Source organism: Ambystoma mexicanum, chromosome 12 (assembly GCF_040938575.1).
Source record: "Ambystoma mexicanum isolate Mex_15411 chromosome 12, UKY_AmexF1_1, whole genome shotgun sequence".
NCBI classification, from domain to species: Eukaryota; Metazoa; Chordata; class Amphibia; order Caudata; family Ambystomatidae; genus Ambystoma; species Ambystoma mexicanum.
Genome location: NC_090936.1, coordinates 67816376 through 67837522, shown reverse-complemented (window position 1 = coordinate 67837522; position 21147 = coordinate 67816376). Strand labels below are relative to the sequence as shown.

Genomic DNA, 21147 nt, shown 5'->3' with positions numbered 1-21147 from the left:
TCTCACAATACTTGTTAGCAACCTCTGTACGCCTTATCACTTACTCAAATGTCTAGAGGCTTATCAGCACTCTCTGTACTCCACATCACTATCACTGGTCTATTAGATGCTTGTCAGCAACCTCTACTCTCCTTCGTGATATTGACAGTCTCCAGAGGCTTATCAGCAGCCTCTACACTCCTAATCACGTTCTCCAATTTCTAAAGGCTTATCAGCACTCTCTGTACCCTGCATCACTATCACCAGTCTCTTAGATGCGTGTCAGCAACCTCTGTACCCCTTCTCAGTATTGGCAGTCTCACAGAGGCTTGTCAGCAACCACTCCTTTAGGTTTGCCGACAAAGACTATGGGCCTTATTACGACCCTGGCGGGACGGGGTTAACGGCCCATTGGGGGCTGAAATGGGAATGGGGAAGGACCGGGTCCAGGTCCTTGGAGGGAGGAATTACCGGGCCTTCCGAACTCGGAATGCCCCGGTAATTCCTCATTCTGAGGACCCGGACCCCGGACGCGATTTCGGGTGGCAGCCATGCTGCCAATAGCGGCATGGCTACCGCCGAAGTCGTAATGAGGCCCAATGAAGCCAGCCACTCTGAGCTCTATTGGGCTTGATTGGGTAGCTCATGCACAAAGAAAGAACTTCCTGTTGAGGTTCTTGCTTCACCTTCACTGGGATGGGGCGGATCTCGTGGCTCGTGTCAAGAGCGCTTTCTAAAAATAATATGATGAGCAATGCCCTTCTGGGTGACCATCAGATCTTTGAACATGCCAGGATATTCCCTAAGTACTCATACGTCCCGCCCCTTTTATCCATCCTTGTCGGCGCCCCCCAATATGGGTACGATACCGGAACCTTTGGCAGCGAAAAATTGAGCTTCCCCATTACATTTTGTGTAGCGTGTGGCCTCACCCTCCGACATCTCACCTCAGTGCCTTTTTCCGCATGGTGTTGGACCTGGCAGCCAGGGCAGAGACTTTTTTAGCTTTCTGCCTGTTTGTTTTTTCAATTGTTATTTCACTTCTCTTCGGTGCCTCACCTCCCCCGGTGGGTGTTGGGTGCAGGAGGATTCATAAGAGGTGCCTCATGCGACCTCTCGTTCCTGGCCTGGGACCCGCATGCACTGTGTCTTGAGTGTTTGGGGCCCGACCACAAGTGGGACTCATGTTCAGCCTGCAGCGCTCTCAGTCACAGGGCATTGAAGAATCGTTTGTTGCGGTGGAGGGAGATCTTCCACACTTCTCCTCTGCCCCACCTTAAGGACATCATCTCCAGGCCCTCTGTTAAGCACCGCAACTCCTTCCCCGGGGTTCCCGCAGAGCAGGGCTCATCTGATACAGGTTGGGGCATGCTCTAGGCCTCTAAGGGTACCATCTCCCAGGAGAGGGGCCGGGGGCTCTTCTAGGTGCTCCGGGGACAGACCTGAGTCTGTCCTGGCTAGCGGCTCCCAAGCTGAGGGGCTCATGGACCCTACCAGCCTGTCCTCGGAAGGACGATCAAGTCGTCCTCTTCTTCTACCCCAGGGGGTAAGGGATCCTCGAGTGCCACCTCCAAGAGTCTGACCCCTGCTAGATCCAGCACGGCTTCCGACACAGGTGCCGAGGGTGTCCAGCCTACCCGCGCTCGTCCGAGTTCATGAGTCAGGGTGTTATGACTATCGGCATCCGGCTGAGGGCTCAGTGCCTACCAGAGTGATCTCTGAGGTTGCTGCCTCTGCTTCGGGTGCAAGACCCAAGCTGTATCCTCTTATATCTGAGGCCTCTCTTGGCTCATTGCCTCCGAGCCCTCTCGCCCAGTGTGTGGGGCAAGGCTTCAAAATGATGGAGTGTCACGTGGCAGAGCCTGCCAGGCAGGTGGCCATCTTGCATCCAGTTCATGGCCCGCCAGTCCTGTCGCCCATCGAATGGTCATTGCAGGATGATCCCAGCCCCCTTTCCTCTGGAAGCAGCAGCGGATCTTACAGTGCAGGTTTTTGGTCCCCTTAGGGATACATCTACCCATCACAGCTGTACGGCTACACACATGCAGTCAGAGCTAAGGCCACAGCCGTCGCATTTCAGAGACATGCTTCCTGGGATGTCATTAGCCAGGTGGCTACTTGGGCCACTCGGTCTGCCTTCTGTAAGCACTACAGACTGAACACCAGCTCCAGGTGCGATGCTCAGCTTGGTCAGGCGGTTCTGAAGAACCTTTTTGCTTTGTCCTAGATATGATGCAGGTTATCACAGCTCCGCCCTATGCTCTTGTTTGGTGGAATCACTCACAAGGATGGAGGAAAGAGGATGGAATGTATGAGTAATTCAAGTTACTCACAGTAGTGACTAGAGTACTCATAGTCCATAGTCCCCTTTCCTCCATACGCACCCACCCGCCTTCCCCCGCAAGTATGCCAATGGCTAATAGGTAATAAGTGTAGCCAGGTATCAAAGTGTCAGTGTGTTCAAAGGGGACTGAGGTGAGGTGCTGGAGGGCGGGGATTTTTGCGGGGCGTTCCCACGTCCGAGTCCACGCCCCTGCGCTCTATACTAAATTTAAAGGGGAAGCTCAATTTTTCCCTGCTAAAGGTTCCAGTACCGTCCCCGTGTTGTGGGATGCCCACAAGGATGCAGGAAAGGGGACTATGGACTATGAGTACTCTAGTCACTATGGTGAGTAACTTTAATATATCCTTCATTGTTTGTAGCACACTGAGAATCTGTATCTGTGCACCTAGCTGAAGCTCAATGTTGAAGGCTCATTGCTCTCCCCACAGTCCCCATTGCACCCCATATAATGTTCACATTACTTGCCTGTCCTTAGGTGCAAGGTGCACTTTATATCCTAGCACTTGAATGGTCTGTTTCATCAAAAGCTTGGGGATTGATGTCCGATGTGATCAGTCCTCCTAATCCCTATCTTAAAACGTGTCATTGCCACGAGCTATATTCATACTTGCCTGTATGCACAAATTTAGTACTCTTCAGTTAAACAGTGTGGGAGTATTCCTTTGTTGAGAAGTGCCCCCCTTCCCCGAATCTTTATCCTAGGTACAGGCTTGTCAAATGTTTGTGTTTGACTTCTGAAGGACTTTGGTGGACCTAAGGACTATCTTACGTCGGGTGTCTAGGAACAAAAGCATGAGCCTAGGGTGGTCTTTCTCTAACAGGTTGAGCATAAGTTCAGCAAATAGGTTTAGAGACAAGGTTCAAACAATTAGCATGCTGCGTTATCGAACACTTGGCACATCTTGCACACCTCTGCGTATGCAGATGTTTTAATGAGCAATTTCAGGGAGCGCTGTTTAGTTGTTATATCTTAACGTAAAATAGGAATATACGCTACCTGCATCGTACCATAATTGTTTGATTGCACAACCCTGCTTTGATCTTCCCGTACCCACCTGGACTGCCCGCGGCACTTTGAAATGATATTATCTGTCCTCCTTATAAAGAGGTGTAGGAATCATGACCTGGTTCTAATGGTATCCCCAGGGCCTTAAGATGCTAACTGAGTTAGAATTTCCTCAGCAGTGCTGTCTTTCTCTTTATTGGTGCCTTTGACTTGGGGCTTTGGTTGTAAAATAGATGGGCTTGTGCTTGGAGGAGTATTAGAACTTGAAGTGCTTTGAGGTCCCTTTCTCTTCTTCCATCCCTATGTCACATTATCGAGAAGCTGCTTTGTAATTTAGATGACACTGAGTTTCCGTATGTCTAATTTAGATTGATGTGATCAAGACACCTGGAGAGAGGTAGATGTTGTTTTTTGTGTTGTCTGAGAGATGGAAACATGCAGCTGTGCCTGTCTAATGTTTCCAAGGGCCCAGGCAAATTAGCTTATGATGCTATACATTAGCCATTGGGAACATTCGAAACTCACCCTGTTTGAAATATGTAGTTCACCCAAAGGATGTTTATTCCATAAGGTATCGTAGCATGACTATTTTATTTTTTCGATAACCAACGTCAGATCAATGTGCAGTGTGTGTCCTGTGATTTTAAATAAACTAGATAAGTGCCATGAGAGAATTCTGCTACAACAACTGAGTCCACGGAGAAGCAACACTCAAAAGGAGATCAGTGAAAGGGTGCTCTCTGGGAACCAGGACCAGAAAGAGGGGAACCCCTCCGGCATGTTGAGGCACATAGTTAGGAGGCTCCAGCATAGATATGTGCTATTGGGCTTCCAGAGAAAAAAGGTACTTCAAAGACTGGATCCCTCAGGAAATTCTAAACTGGAAGCATCTCCCATAGATATATGACTTCTGCGCACTCTGACATGACCCTGTAAAGGGGGCATGGGGATCCCTCCCAACCTAGGACAGGAGGCCTCCAGAGGCACGGTGATGAAGTTGGGAGGGCCCAGTCTCTGTCCCCTCTACATGTGCCTGGCTAAACTGGCAAGGCACCACTTTTGATCATCCCATACCTGCCGTACAACATGCGGGCCAGTGTTTTCTCTCTTGCCCCCAAGACCTGAATTCCTTGCGGCAGAGAATGGAACATCCATCCCACAAGCGAGAGAGGTGCTGGCGAAAAACATCACGCCAGTGGTTCCTGGCTAACCACAGACCGGCAATCGAGACGCTCATCCAGCGCCTAATACGAACTTTGAAAGAGACTGTGATTGTAGGGGGCTGCCATTGTGGGACACCTGCAGACCCTACTCAAAAAGGGTGCTAGGGCCTAATTTGCCTCCCTTTACTGTTACCTGGCACCTGGGGGAGAGCAAAAGAGGGATTGGCATGGGAAATCAGCTGAGGCTGAGAGCTAGTGGAGCGAGGAGGAGTTTAAAAGAGTACAGGAAGAATGGGGGAGTATTGGTTATTCGGGTGAGATCAAGGAAGTAAAGGTGGACCGAAAGACCATGAGGTAGAAGGAAGTGGGAGCAGAGCATGGAAGAGAATTACAGAAAGCGTGTGCAAGGTGAGGTATTGGTTCATGAGAGAACGTTGTACGTGTGTTTGAGAGTGCGTTTATCTTGTATGAAGAAAATGACTGAGGTTAAGTGCATGCATAGGGGGAGTAAGTGAGAGTGAGTGGTAAAGGTGGATAAGATAGTGAAAGGATGGTGACTGTGAGACAAGTAGGGGTAGAGTGGAGTGTAGAGTGAGAGTGGAGAATTTAGAATCTTAAAGTGTAGAGTCTGGGGAGAATAAAAGAGAGAAGACTAGAGAGGAGAGATCAGAGAGTAGTGGCGAGCACAAGGAGTGGATAGTAGAGAATAGTGGGAGGAGATGGTAGTGGAGAGTAGTGGGAGTGGAGAGTAGTAGAGAGGAACGATTAGTGTGACTGGAGAGTAGTGGAGAGCACAAGGAGTGGATAGTAGAGAATAGTGGGAAGAGATTAGAGTGGAGAGTAGTAGAGAGGAAAGATTAGTGGGAGTGGAGAGTAGTGGGGAGCACAAGTAGTGGATCGTAGAAAATAGTGGGAGGAGATGGGAGTGGAGAGTAGTGGGAGTGGAGAGTAGTAGAGAGGAAAGATTAGTGGGAGTGGAGAGTAGTGGAGAGTAGTGGGAGTGGAGAGTAGTAGAGAGGAAAGATAAGTGGGAGTGGAGAGTAGTGGAGAGCACAAGTAGTGGATCGTAGAAAATAGTGGGAGGAGATGGGAGTGGAGAGTAGTGGGAGTGGAGAGTAGTAGAGAGGAAAGATTAGTCGGAGTGGAAAGTAGTGGAGAGTAGTGGGAGTGGAGAGTAGTAGAGAGGAAAGATTAGTGGGAGTGGAGAGTAGTGGAGAGTAGTGGGAGTGGAGAGTAGTAGAGAGGAAAGATTAGTGGGAGTGGAGAGTAGTGGAGAGCACAAGGAGTGGATAATAGACAATAGTGGGAGGAGATAGGAGTGGAGAGTAGTGGGAGTGGAGAGTAGTAGAGAGGAAAGATTAGTGGGAGTGGAGAGCACAAGGAGTGGATAATAGACAATAGTGGGAGGAGATGGGAGTGGAGAGTAGTGGGAGTGGAGAGTAGTAGAGAGGAAAGATTAGTGGGAGTGGAGAGTAGTGGAGAGCACAAGGAGTGGATAATAGACAATAGTGGGAGGAGATGGGAGTGGAGAGTAGTGGGAGTGGAGAGTAGTAAAGAGGAAAGATTAGTCGGAGTGGAAAGTAGTGGAGAGTAGTGGGAGTGGAGAGTAGTAGAGAGGAAAGATTAGTGGGAGTGGAGAGTAGTGGAGAGCACAAGGAGTGGATAATAGACAATAGTGGGAGGAGATGGGAGTGGAGAGTAGTGAGAGTGGAGAGTGCTTGAGAGGAAAGATTAGTGGGAGTGGAGAGTAGTGGACAATAGATTGGAGGGTAGAACTAAGGAGTAAAGGGGAGAGAGAAGGTAATCTGAGGGACAGAGAGAGGAAGAGGAGAGTGTGAGGAAGAGAAGGGAGGAGAGTAGATAGAAGGGAAAGGAGGAAAAGAGCATCGGGTGAGGAATATGAGTGCATGAGAGGTAAGAGTCGAGTGAGACATGAGTGTTTGGAAGGCATCACGTCTTGATATCTTTCTACTCGTGGGACTCCACGTTAGCATCCACCTAGAAGACCCGGCAGGGAGTAAGAAAGATAAGGTGGTAGAAAATAGAATACCGATCTCTAGTGCGCACCTTGGGACTTAGGGAAGTCGGGGTAGGGTGCAGGGAGACCTGGTAAGACGAAAAGGAGAGGGATGGCCCTTAGTTGGACCCTATTAAAATACTTAATTAAAACCCCTGAACCATCTCCCAGAGTTGCTGTGCTCTTGAAGCCATCTTTGACAACTCGGAGTAAGAGTCGAGCTGCACCTCTTGCTTATGGATGGAGTGGGAAGTGCATATTTAATCCCACCCTTGGTTCCCGTGCGCCTATGTCTCAGCCTTGATATGATAGGTTATTTATAATGCGCTTAATACCCACAGGTTTCCAATTGTGGCCCCGGGGATGGAACCTGTGTTGCTTCGTGTTGTCTTGCTTCCAAGGTGAGCACGTTGCCCCTGAGCTATCCTCCTGAGACAATGTTCTTAGCTCTAATGTTCTAGTAAGTCTCTCTGCCTGCCTGCCCTGTGCTGCTTCCCACTTGCATCCCTTGGTCTTAATTGCCCCACCACTGAACTCCCTACCCCACCACTGAACTCCCTTCCCCGATATCAAGAACACCTCAATTCTAGCCTTCAAATTGTCCCTCAAGCAACGTATCCGCGCCTCTTCACCAATACGATGCATTCTCCCTCCCCCTGATCTTCAACACTCCCACTGCCAAACATGATGTACACAATGGGTTAAAGTGTGTTCTGCCATGTGAACAACATTTGCACAATCCTACTGCTGTTTTCCCCATTATTTTTTTTTATTTTTCTTATTGTACAGAGTACCTTGGAAAAGTTATTTCGTTATTGTTAAATAATTTTTGGTTCAATTTTAATGCAAATAAATACTTTAAAAAAAATGATATGTTTTTTAGTGCAGACACCTGCTGTGTCCTATTGTAAGATGTTTCTGATGGAAACATTACCGCCGGTGATCAATAAATGAAATACAATGCAGTGCTTTAGAAGATCGCTAGGATAAAACCGGAGACTAAGCAACGCCTGTAAAGGCCTCCATATCACACGATAGCTACATAGGTAGGTGGGCCATTGTGCTCTGTTTCGGCATCTTCTTTCCTCACTCTCTGTAAATTAAAGTCCATCGAAATGTACCTCGGCTGGCGATGCCCGATTGGCACTTCTAATGCCCGGGGGCACACTCAGGTGGCTGCTTTTATCTTTTCTTCTAAATCTTGTTATTTTGTTGAAATCTGATATGTTTACAGTTTCCTTCTATGACATTATCTGGAGATAAGTCTATTGCTAAGAAGACTGTGACCAATGTTAAAATCCATTGGGAGTAAGTTCAAGTTGCAATAAATATCAAATTCCTTAATGTTTTAGGTTTTATTAAATTGTAAAACAGTTTTTATATTTTTTATGATGAATTTAGGTAAATGTACAACTTGGGTATACTGTTGGTATGTTTACTGTTTGTACAGTTTTTCCTCCTTCCCTCTGCTGTATTTTTTTTAAGTTTGATTCCTTTTTGTTTTATGTTTGACCCTGTGTAATTATAGATCGTATGTTAGAAACATTTGTTTTAGCATTTTTTATATTTGTGAAAAGTCTTTTGACTATACTACAATAAAAACATTTTTTTAAAAATCCATTGGGAGTAAGTCCAAGGAGTAATAAATATCAAATGTAGGAGCCAGACCTTAAGGTGGGAGGGATAATACTCAACACTATTTTGTTGCTGCTAGTTAATGCCCTGATCCATATCTTGCTCTAGTAAAATTCCTCTCCGGATAATGGCTTAAATAAACTAAGCCTCGAGGCAAGTCAAAGCGAAAGGCCTTTCCTTACAGGCGTAGACTGTTATTAAAATTCCCAGTGTATAGAAAAATGTCAAGCCGTTTTAGCAGGAGATTCTGCTTAACTCAGCACTGTAATGCAGGTAACCCGCCTTGTTCTTGTTTATCGAGCCATTTATTATCCAGATGGGAAGAGCTTGAATATTTATGAGCCGATCCCTTTTGTGCCAGGACTGAGGCTCAATTTGCTGCTGTGATGCTGAGACAAATGCTGCGGTATAAATAGAGCACAAATTGAATATCTACATGCGCAATTGAATTAGGCGGGCCGCGCGCATTACTCCCCAGCGGTGGAATCCGGTTACCTTGGCAGATGTTTTGGCTAGAATGTCTTGCAGCTCCATGATCTTCTGCACGAGTCCGTGGAAGTCGTTGCAGGTCGGGCAAGCTGGAACGAGAAAGGGGGCATTTGTCAGAAAGGGAAAGAGGACCGGTCAGTGCGCTGGCCGGAAGCCACTAAAAGGGCGGGAAAAACAGCAAGGTAGGGTTCAGCATAGGGTCAGAAAGGGAAAGAGGACCGGTCAGTGCGCTGGCCGGAAGCCACCAGAAGGGCGGGAAAACCAGCAAGGTGGGGTTCAGGACAGGGTCAGAAAGGGAAAGAGGACCGGTCAGTGCGCTGGCCGGAAGCCACCAGAAGGGACGGAAAAACAGCAAGGTGGGGCTCAGGACAGGGTCAGAAAGGGAAAGAGAACCGGTCAGTGCTCTGGCCAGAAGCCACCACAAGGGAGGGAAAAACAGCAAGGTAGGGCTCAGGACAGGGTCAGAAAGGGAAAGAGGACCGGTCAGTGCGCTGGCCGGAAGCCACCACAAGGGAGGGAAAAAAAGCAAGGTAGGGCTCAGGACAGGGTCATAAAGGGAAAGAGGACCGGTCAGTGCGCTGGCTGGAAGCCACCAGAAGGGTGGGAAAAACAGCAAGGTAGGGCTCAGGACAGGGTCAGAAAGAGAATAGAGGACCGGTCAGTGCGCTGGCCGGAAGCCACCAGAAGGGCGGGAAAAACAGCAAGGTGGGGCTCAGGACAGGGTCAGAAAGGGAAAGAGGACCGGTCAGTGCGCTGGCTGGAAGCCACCAGAAGGGAGGGAAAAAAAGCAATCTAGGGCTCAGGCAAGGGACGGGAAGCAGACAGCACACCCCAGATGGCCTCCATCACCGATAACAGACTTACTTCGATTGAGATCCGGGCACTGAGAGATGAATCCCTGCGGCATGACAAGTAACTGCAGATCTTGCATTATGCCCTGCGCGCAAGCAGAAAAGACATGATGGATACATTATGCTTTCATTGGACACAACGACGATCTACAAGCGGAGATCCTCATGTAAAGCATTAGAGTCATCAAGAATGATTGGCCAAAAAGCAATTAGTGTGACATATTGCTTCCTTCCCAGGGCTGCGCGCCCCATGTTTCCGCCTTCCAGGTCTGTAAGTGGCATGCATGGCTTGCTGCGAGCTCAGTGACACAAGAAAAGCAGTACGCGGTCTGTTATTTTATTTGGGTATCACCAGGTCCTTTAGACCGATATGGGAATGTTTAAAATTAAAGGGGGGCTGTCGGTATCTGAATTTGTTCAACCTCACATAGGGACATACAACCCAACTATGTAGACCATATGCAACAGACCTTAATAAATGTATGGCAAGAAATATGCATGAGATGTATATCACTTCTATTCAGTGAAAATATTTGTTAAAGGGACGTTATTGTTCAAGTGAAACAGAAAACCCCCCGAAATTCGCCAGTTATGGTAAGCTAAGCAACCATAACTCACGCCACCGCCGTGCACTAAGACTAACACCCAGGACATCAAAGATGACATCACAAATGTCATTGATGACATCACCGATGACATCACATATCAAATTAATTCTGATGGAAAGTCTATACAAGGGGTTGTGTTTACAATGTTGGTAGCAACATATCAGGGATGATCGAGAGGGCTGTCATGAAGTATTTAATGTATTAAAAATGTACTCATTCAAACAAAATGTTATATTGCAGTGTTCTTGTTAATAAAACAACCTACTAATGCACTGGGACGTCATTTCACCAAAATGCCAGGGGTAGCGGAAGTGACATCACACGACCCTTGACCCCCTGATGACATCACAGGAAATTATGTCATTTGACCCCACACCAAAGTGATATCGAGGGTAGCGATGGAACACGACCTTTCACCCGTTGACAAAACAGGAAGTGGCATCACATAGCATTGCACACTACGAAAAATATGGTTACGATATCACTATAATGTGATGTACCTTTCTGTCGCGCTCCGAGGGTTCCACGATCAGTCTGAGGAATCACTTGGGTTAGATGCCGCTAAAGTAATTCAGACTTCCCTCCTGAGAGCACAGCTTGCAGGGAAAAGAAACACCTGTCAGGCCAAGGGCTCAGGCAAAAAGGCAGAACGCACAGCGGAGCTAGAGGGAAGAAAACAAACAAAGCAAATATTACATACCGTTTGTTGACAATTCCAGTCCCTCTACCGCCTCCGAGCCCCACAAGCTTACCTGTGTATTCCTTTCCTTCAGCGGAATACCTACTTGTGATAATACACAAGAATGGGAGTGCGTGAGGGTCAGAGGAAGTTTTCTTGCTTGAATGAAGGGGGACCATAGACTTCCCTCAATGGTGGATTAGTGATGTCAACAGAAGAGTGTCCCCCAATCCAATGAGTGAAAACAAAATCAAATGTTCCAAAAGCAAGTAGGCAAAAGAAAACAGCAGAGCGTCCTAGTATCCAAGGAGTGAAGCCAAGTGTCTCAAGATCCAAGGGGGCGGAGTAAATGATAAGCGCAGCAAAGCGTCCCAAAATAATCCCACGAGTGATGAACACAGCAAAGCGTCCCAAAAAATCCCACAAGTGATGAGCACAGCAAAGCGTCCCAACAATGATCAAGAAGTGAGGTTTCTCCGCTCGGGGAGCGGGTGGCCAAGAGTGATTTGAAGACTACGGGGTTGAAGGGAGGCGGAAACCAGACATGAGAAGTAGAATCCAAAACAAGTCCGAGGTGTATTCCGTGGTCGAGCAGGGGAGTTGATCAAACGAAGGTCTAAAGCAGAACCAAGGAGACGATAACAAGGTCCAAGGTAAGCATAGAACTCAGGAACCAGAAAGGCAAGGAATAGGTGAAAAGGAACTTATTCCAAGAGCGTAGCTCGCGTAACGCAATGGTTTAGGAGCACCGGCTTGCTGGGGGCATGGCCATTTATAGGAAGTGAAATGCAAATGAGGCGTGGAACGCACGCAAAAAGAAAGTAAAAAACGTTCCAAAGGTTCCTTGCGGGCATCGTCCTCTTGGGAGATGTAGTTGATTACCGGCGGTGGCGTCGGCGTTGCCGCAAACGCCAAGTTAAACGCCACGGGCTTCTCCCCTGGGCATAAGGATAGCCTAAGAAACCGGGGGACGTGACAGTACCCCTCCTCAAAGATGGGCCTCCCCCGGGTCTCGGACCATTAGACCGGAGAAACGCCCGCAAAAGACGCGGAGCGTGAAGATTTGAGGCGGGTTCCCAGGTACGATCTTCGGGGCCATAGCCTTTCCAATCTACTAGATAATGCTGGGTGCCCCGGATTACTCGAGTATCTAATATGGCCTGAACCTCATATTCCTCCTCCCCCTGAATCGCAATAGGAGCGGGACGATCACCCAAACGTGTACCGGCAACATAAGGCCGTAATAGGGAGACGTGGAACACGGGGTGGATCTTCCAAGCTGAGGGTATGCCCAAACGATATGCCACTGCGTTGATGCATCGCGTGATGGTATAGGGACCCACGTAGCGGGGATTCAGCTTACGTTTGCCTGGTATGCGAAGGTGCACAGTGGATAGCCAGACCTTGTCCCCCAGGTGATACTCCGGGGCTGACCTACGATGCCTATCAGCATTTTGTTTTGTGCGATCCTGTGCTTGGTGTAGATGCTGAAGCACAGCGGCACGGATAGACCGTAACGACTGGGCTGTTGCCTGAGCTGCGGGTACTCGTGCCACTGAAGGAAGGGTGGATGGTAGAACTCGAGGATGTAAACCATACATGGCATAGAAGGGTGAACAACCAGCCGATGCATGGCAGGCATTGTTGTAAGCGAATTCCGCAGCCCCCAATACAGACAGCCAATCTGATTGATATTGTAGGCACAAACATCGGAGATACTGCTCCATTGTGGCATTAAGACATTCTGTCTGCCCGTCCGTCTGAGGATGGTATGCTGAGGATAGGCGAACGTCAATGCCAAGAAATCGAGTGAGAGCCAACCAAAAACGCGAGGTGAATTGGGATCCACGATCTGAGATAAGGATCTGAGGGAGGCCGAATAGGCGGACCACCTGTTCGAAAAACAACTTGGCCAATGTAGGAGCAGAAGGAACACCATTGCAGGGGACAAACCGTGCCATCCTGGTGAAGGCATCTACCACCACCAAGATAGTGGTTAACCCCTGGACTGGTGGCAGCTCTACCACAAAATCAAGTGACACAGTGTGCCATGGGCGTGATGGGATGGCCATTTTTTGGAGAAGCCCCACCGGTTTTCCAGGTACCGTTTTGCATTGTGTACAGACGGCACATTTAGATACATAGTCTGCCACATCCCGTTTCATATTGGGCCACCAACACCACCGGAGGAGTAGATCAGTTGTTTTAGTTTGTCCTGGATGAGCCGCCAGGCGAGTATCATGGGACCAGTTTAGGGCCTGTAACCGAGTCCGAGCATCAGGGATATACAGACGTTCCTGTACGTAAGGTAATCCCGATATCAATTGTGCTTTTAGCCCTTGAAGTACCTCCCCATGGTCAGCAGCCCAGTGGCGGATCCGTTCTAATAAGGAACCGGTTGCAGCACAGACACACATAACCGTGTTGTGTGGCAAAACAGGAAGGACTGCTTCCTCGAAGGGGATATCAACTCCGATACGAGAAAGTGCATCGGCCTTGCCATGCAAGGGGCCCGGTCGATAAGAAACCGTGAAATTGAATTGAGCAAAAAACAAATGCCATCTGATTTGTCTAGAGTTGGTACATTTCACCGTGGATAGAGCTTGTAGGTTACGGTGGTCCGTGTAAACCGTGACAGGGTGTCGACCCCCCAGTAGATGGTGTCTCCACTCCTTAAAAGCAGCTCGAATGGCCAATAGCTCACGTTCCATTATAGTATAATGTTTTTCCGGAGAAGTCAATTTCCTGGAAAAGAAGGCTACTGGATGTAGTTGCCGAGTCGTGGGGCATTTTTGAGATAAGATCGCCCCAAGGGCAAGGGCAGAGGCATCAGCTTCGATGATGAAAGGTAATAGGGGGTTTGGATGTAGCAAGACCGGAGCCGTAGTGAACGCCTCTTTCAAGACCTGAAAGGCGTCCTGAGCCTGAATGTCCCAACAAAAGGGAACTGAGGGACTGGTAAGGCGTGTCAATGGGACTACAATGGCTGAAAAGGATGCAATAAAGCGTCTATAAAAGTTAGCAAATCCTAGGAAAGATTGCAAACCCTTAAGCGAAGTAGGAGCAGGCCAATCAAGGACTGCTCGTATCTTTGCATCATGCATATGAACACCCTGAGAGGATATCACGAATCCTAGAAACTCCACAGAGGAAATATGAAAGACACATTTTTCAGCCTTTGCATATAACCCATGTTCCCGAAGACGGAGTAACACCGTCCGGACATGGTTCTCATGTTGTGATAACGTTTCCGAGAATATTAATATATCATCCAGATATATCACAACAAAAACATCCAACAGATCTCGGAAGATGTCATTGACAAAGTGTTGGAAGGTTGCGGGGGCGTTACATAGACCAAATGGCATTACTAGGTATTCAAAAAGGCCGTATTTGCACTTGAAGGCAGTCTTCCACTCGTCGCCCGCACGCACTCTCACCAGATTGTAGGCCCCCCTTAGATCTAGTTTCATAAAGAGTTTGGCGGTAGAGAGGCGATCCAACAACTCCGAAATGAGGGGTAATGGATACTGGTTTTTTATTGTCACAGCGTTAAGTGCACGATAATCTACACAAGGCCGGAGATCCCCTTCCTTTTTTGGGACAAAAAAAATCGGGGAAGCAGCTGGAGAACGGGAAGGTCTTATATGTCCCAATCTCAGAGATTTCTCGACGTACTCCTTTAGGAGTTCTTCTTCAGGCCGTGCCAAAGAATATATCCTTCCGTGGGGGAGAATGGCATTGGATACCAAATCAATCGGACAGTCATATTCCCGATGTGGCGGCAGTTGTTCAGACAAACCTTTGTCAAACACCTCAATCAGGTCCTGATATGCAGAAGGTATTTCCACCGTCATCCTGGTAGTAGCGTTACAAGTGAGGATACTTGAAATCAGAGCCTTACATGGAGATGGGTGAGATGTCCCGTGAACTGAAAAGCAGTCCTTCAGACACAAGGGAGAAGAAAAAAGCACTGTTTGTTCCACCCAGTCAATGATAGGGTTATGTTTACGCAACCATGGGAGGCCCAAGATGACCCCAAATTGCGGTGTGGAAATGAGATCGAAGGACAGGTATTCTGCATGCCCTTCCGTTGTGCTCATCCGCAAGGGTTGTGTTTGTTTAACAACATGACCCAAAACCAAACAGGAGCCGTCTATTGCATAAACAAGTTCTGGTGACTCCTTAGGGTCTACCGGGATATCATAGGTTGCTGCCAGATGTTCATCCATATAGTTACCTGTTGCCCCGGAATCTATCATGACTGGACTAGAAAAGACTTGAGAGTTGGGCAACATAAAAGACATATCTAAATATATGTGCGCGGCAGCTGTCTGAAGGAATGAGCCATTGGAAGGCTGACCCGTCACGTCGGCTCGATTTAGGGACGGGTCGTGGCGTTTCCCGCCCGTTTAACAGGGCGTTTAGGGCAGACACGAATGAAATGTCCCGTTTGTCCACAATACAGACACAGATTGTTTTGCATTCTTCTCTCCCTCTCTGCTTTTGAGAGGGGACCTTTTACTGCCCCAATTTGCATGGGTTCTACCTCTCCAGTGGTTGGAGAAGATCCCAATTCGGATTTGCCAGGGCGAGGATCAAGGTGACGGCGTTCTCCACGCCTTTGTTGCATCCGAGCATCGACCTGTAACACCAAATCAAGCAATTCCGGAAATACTGAAGGGATAGAAGGGACAACGGACAATGCGTCCTTAAGTTCGTCTGATAACCCCTTATAAAAGACTGCCGCCTTTTTTGATTCAGGCCAAGAGGTTTCTGCGGCCAGCTGATTAAATCGGGCTAAATACGCCAAAAGAGGTTGTTTCCCCTGGGAAATTGCCAAAAACTCTAAATCCGAAGCCTGAGCCTTATATCTGGTGTCAAAGACCAGATTCATGGCGACTAGTAGGGCATCGAAATCGTACAAGACCGGGTCATTGGACTCCAACAACGGATTCGCCCAGGCCGCAGCCATACCCCCTAGATGAGAGAGCACAAAAGCTGCTTTTGTTTCAGAATTAGGGAATGCCAAGGGACGGCATAGGAAATGTAAACGACATTGATTGACAAATGTCCTATACGTTTTTGGATCTCCTGTGAAGCGTTCCGGGGGTGCCAATGGAAAAGGACCCGGCAACACCACAGGGGCTAGGGGTGTCGGAGGAACCGGTGGTGGTACAGGAGCGGGAACATCCCCAAACTCCTCATCCACCGGCAAGGGTTGCACAAAGCTTTGCATGACATCCATGCGTTGGTGCAAAGCGGCATGTGCTGCTGCCATGTCTGTGCGTAACGTGGTAAAGGCTTGCATCATAGCAGCCATAGGATCTGCATTAGGATCCATCTCGGACAGGCAGGCACCAGTATTAGGCTCCTAAATCTGTCGCGCTCCGAGGGTTCCACGATCAGTCTGAGGAATCACTTGGGTTAGATGCCGCTAAAGTAATTCAGACTTCCCTCCTGAGAGCACAGCTTGCAGGGAAAAGAAACACCTGTCAGGCCAAGGGCTCAGGCAAAAAGGCAGAACGCACAGCGGAGCTAGAGGGAAGAAAACAAACAAAGCAAATATTACATACCGTTTGTTGACAATTCCAGTCCCTCTACCCCCTCCGAGCCCCACAAGCTTACCTGTGTATTCCTTTCCTTCAGCGGAATACCTACTTGTGATAATACACAAGACTGGGAGTGCGTGAGGGTCAGAGGAAGTTTTCTTGCTTGAATGAAGGGGGACCATAGACTTCCCTCAATGGTGGATTAGTGATGTCAACAGAAGAGTGTCCCCCAATCCAATGAGTGAAAACAAAATCAAATGTTCCAAAAGCAAGTAGGCAAAAGAAAACAGCAGAGCGTCCTAGTATCCAAGGAGTGAAGCCAAGTGTCTCAAGATCCAAGGGGGCGGAGTAAATGATAAGCGCAGCAAAGCGTCCCAAAATAATCCCACGGGTGATGAACACAGCAAAGCGTCCCAAAAAATCCCACAAGTGATGAGCACAGCAAAGCGTCCCAACAATGATCAAGAAGTGAGGTTTCTCCGCTCGGGGAGCGGGTGGCCAAGAGTGATTTGAAGACTACGGGGTTGAAGGGAGGCGGAAACCAGACATGAGAAGTAGAATCCAAAACAAGTCCGAGGTGTATTCCGTGGTCGAGCAGGGGAGTTGATCAAACGAAGGTCTAAAGCAGAACCAAGGAGACGATAACAAGGTCCAAGGTAAGCATAGAACTCAGGAACCAGAAAGGCAAGGAATAGGTGAAAAGGAACTTATTCCAAGAGCGTAGCTCGCGTAACGCAATGGTTTAGGAGCACCGGCTTGCTGGGGGCATGGCCATTTATAGGAAGTGAAATGCAAATGAGGCGTGGAACGCACGCAAAAAGAAAGTAAAAAACGTTCCAAAGGTTCCTTGCGGGCATCGTCCTCTTGGGAGATGTAGTTGATTACCGGCGGTGGCGTCGGCGTTGCCGCAAACGCCAAGTTAAACGCCACGGGCTTCTCCCCTGGGCATAAGGATAGCCTAAGAAACCGGGGGACGTGACACTTTCATACAAGAATGGATCGCCATATGTATCGTTAAGATCAGTGTGTATAGGCCCATATTACCAAATAACTGTGAATGCAAGCAGACGTCCATGACCAAATGATAATGATGTGTTATTATATAGCACTTACGCTTAAGCACTTTATATACAAAAAATATACATCCAATATCACCCAACCTGTGTTGGTACTCATTTATCAACCTCAGAAGATTGAAAGGCTGAGTTCAGGTGTTTAAGAACAGACTAAATCAGTGACTCACCCCCTGAAGTGTGCCTGAAATAAACCTTTAATGAGTCTAGCAATTATTGTATAGAATTCCGGAAAGACACATTATTTGGTATTCCTATTCTTTCTTATTTAGGGTCAGTGCTGAAAGTGTTAGACTTGTGGCACTCCTGTTCTTATTTTTCTTTTTTTTTTGGCCTGAACAAGAAAGCCAGCCAAAGTAAAGAGCCACATGGTGCTGGCCATAGCTCAGGAGCTTGCATTACTACAAAAAAAAAAAAAAAAAAAAGAATTTACATTTTATTTTAGAGGTCGCAAGGGAGACCACAGGGGTCGCAAGGGAGCGACCCCTAAATGACATCCCTGCTAATGCATACACATAGGCAATGGTTGCAGCGTGCACCGCAGAAGTGCAGTATTTGTAATCTGGTAATATTGGTAAGTATAATAATGAATGCAAGGCTATCAGAATCTTGACTAGTGTAAAACTTGCAATTAATAGCTAACAATACAAGACTTACTACACACTTGTGTTAATACAAACAATACATATGAAGAGCCACAATGCATACAAATCTGAGGCACATACAGGGAAACTCCTGTAAGGAGGAAATATAGAATATCACTAGAAAATTACAATCAAATTGGTTTGTCATGTATACAAATCTATTGTGTGTTTGAGGCGTGCTTATTTCCCTGTGTATGTGTACCGTAGGCTGAGCACATATCCTAAAGAAAGTACCTTAACAGCATAGGATAAGGTTAACGTCTAGAAATAAAGCACCTTGTCAATTATAAAATGCTTACTGTCATTGAAGAAAAACAAGTGGCCTGGATATGTCAGTGAACAAAAACAAGTGTCCCACATATGTCATGTCATCAGTGATGTAATCAATGGCATTTGTGATGTCATCTTTGATTTCCTGGGTATTAGTCTTAGCAGTGCACAGTGGAGGCGCAAGTTATGGTTGCTTAGCTTACCATAACTGGTGAATTTCTGGGGATTTTCCGATTTTACTTGTAACCATAAACCCTTTAACAAAGTTTTTTCACTGAATTTCATCGGTTTTTACCAGTGCACCCTAATTTGCTACAACTTCCTAATATCATACTCACCCCCAGTATAGCAGCATTGTCGGACGATTTAGGATGTTTCAACTGAAAACTGTGGCATTCCCCAACTCCTAGCAACATTCTTAACACTTCTATCAACTTTTTGCAACTTTTTACACCATTTTTTGTTCGCCGACATTCCCAAAGGTCTGACGTCACCACAGACTTTCCAGACAGTGTCACGTGACCGTGATGACATGTTTGCAAACACGTCCGTGTTTTGCAGATATTTCCAAACTGCATTTTCAGCTGATCCAGGAAGTTTCAAGCTGAAAGTTTACCCTTCCACAGCTCCTAGACCTATTCTTACTCATTTTCCATGTGCAATCGAGGAGAGAGCACCTGCTTGGAAGAGTATTAGCACACCTGATATTTAACTTAAAAAATTGCATCAGCCATGGCCATCCCTCCTCCCCAGGAGCCACCACCACCAACACCACCACAACCACCACCAGCTGGTGGGCCTGGACAAGGGAAAGGGTGAAATGATGCAGAGGAGGATGATGAGGAACAGGAAGAAGAGGTAGAGGAAGTTCCTACCTCCAGCGCCCAGAGAGAGTCATGGGTGTGGCAGTTCTTTAAGACCGTAGGAGGGTCCCAAAGACTCAGGCTGCCCATGTTGAATGCAGAGTTTGGGGTCATACTCAGTCACGGACAACACAGGCAGTACTCCTTTGGGACCATCTCCATGCACCACCACACCAGATCCAACCACGCGGGTGGATCTGGATCTCAGAGAAAAGCAGGTTAACGTACTCTACCCCCATCTTCCTTAACCGCTCCTGCCACCACACAGACTACTCCTGTGGGGCAGAGGATCCCGCCGGCTGCCTTGAAGCCATATAAGAGGCAGTCGATCCTTACCTTTCGAGGGTCACAGTTCTCTGCATGTTCTGGGACACACCGCTCTGCAAGGGGGAGCAGTTTGCAAGTGCTTTCAAGGCTTTGTTCAAGGAGCATGAGAAACACTGCCCCCTACCTCAGATTTAAGGTATGGACCAAATCTTCCACTGTCCACCTGCCCCTCCAGATATGTGGTTGGTGCCCCTTCCCACCCTCCCTTTCCTCCCCCACATTACCTCCTTGCCTCTCCTACAAAAAAACCTACATCCTCCAAAAAGCCACCTTCCCAGTTAAAAAAATGGAAGAAAAAAAAATCACAGGACTTTTTGCAGCCTGTATGGTCTGCGGACAGTATGATAGTCTGTAGACACTTGGAAAATTCCAGGCGTGGGGTAGGGGAATTAAAGTCATTTATATTGTTTTTCGTTCAAAAATGATGCCTCTTAAAAAAACCTTTTTTGTTGTAATTTTTTGGGGGTTTTATATACTGAACTAACAAATGTTCGAATTAACTTATTTATTTTTTCCAACTTTCACAAAAACTGCTTCAAATTCTTTTTCTGTTTTTGTTTTTTATTTACTACAACTACTAAAAAAAACTTCACTACATATTTCACAAGTCTTCAAAAATAGCTTTAAGTGCATTTTGGATATTCAAAAGAAAAATGTGATTTCCGACATCAGTCAAATGCACTCCTTCTCATCAAAATATTTACGCCATCCAACTAGATATTTTGTTGTCAAAATATACCATTCGTAAAGCATATAAAAAGCAAATACACCTTTATTGACATGCTGTCCATCTTCTTACATTTGGGACAAAACAAGTTTGGACGTCTCCATATTTGTCTTTGATTGATTTCAGAAAAAATTATCTTTGCAGCTGGACACAGTTCCATTATACTTCTCAACATATCCTTCATGGCAAACTGCAAAGATCTTGCAGTCACATAGCCCAAACTGTTGCCTCCACAATGCACAGCAATAATATCTGGATGTTTAAAGCGAGCGATACTCACACTGAACAGTAATAAAGCTATCCATTTTAAGCCACAATCTGCATACCATGAAAACTCCCACTTCTCCCAATCCAATAGTAGCAGAGATGCCAAAAGATTCAGTATAAACCTTCAATGAATGGATCCAGGAATCTCCCGCCAATCCAAACACTCTGCTTCTTCAAAGACATAGACAAATCCATCTCCACTACACACAACAAACAAAGCACTTCCTACCCTGTACTCCTGAACACCTCAACTCCTCCTCCAGATCCACAAAACCTGATTGGCTAACCCCCCAATGTCCTCTTCCCATGCCAGTTATCCTTAAAATGGCACGTTTTCCATTGAGTCTATGAGGATTTCAAACATTTTGGAACCTCCCTATAACTTTTCCCCCCATTGACAAAACCACACCATACTTCAGAAAATGATTCTGAGGGGGCCATGTATCATTTTTGCAAAGTTTGGCGAGGATTCGTCCAGGGCGGCCCGGGGGGTCAAAGTTACAAGCTGCCCAAAAAGTGCTCTTTCTATGATTTGGGCAACTTAACCATAACCACACGGCTGCTAACGCAGGCCTTGTAATGTATTCACACACATATATAGCGGTTTAACTTCATTTTTTTAATACTATGGAAATGCAATGATACAAAAATGA

At 47.1% G+C, this 21147-nt stretch overlaps 1 protein-coding gene across 4 annotated transcripts in view; it reads right to left on the bottom strand.

Annotated features, from left to right (window-relative positions):
• NELL2 (neural EGFL like 2) overlaps positions 1-21147 on the bottom strand; it is an 871367-nt gene that overhangs the window by 645069 nt on the left and 205151 nt on the right. For all 4 annotated transcript variants that reach the window (XM_069628010.1, XM_069628008.1, XM_069628011.1 and 1 more), the window contains exons 6-7: positions 9498-9570; positions 8640-8722 (exon numbers count right to left, since the gene is read on the bottom strand). In XM_069628010.1, the coding sequence (XP_069484111.1) occupies positions 8640-8722; positions 9498-9570 (156 nt within the window). The remainder of the gene's footprint in view (positions 1-8639; positions 8723-9497; positions 9571-21147) is intronic.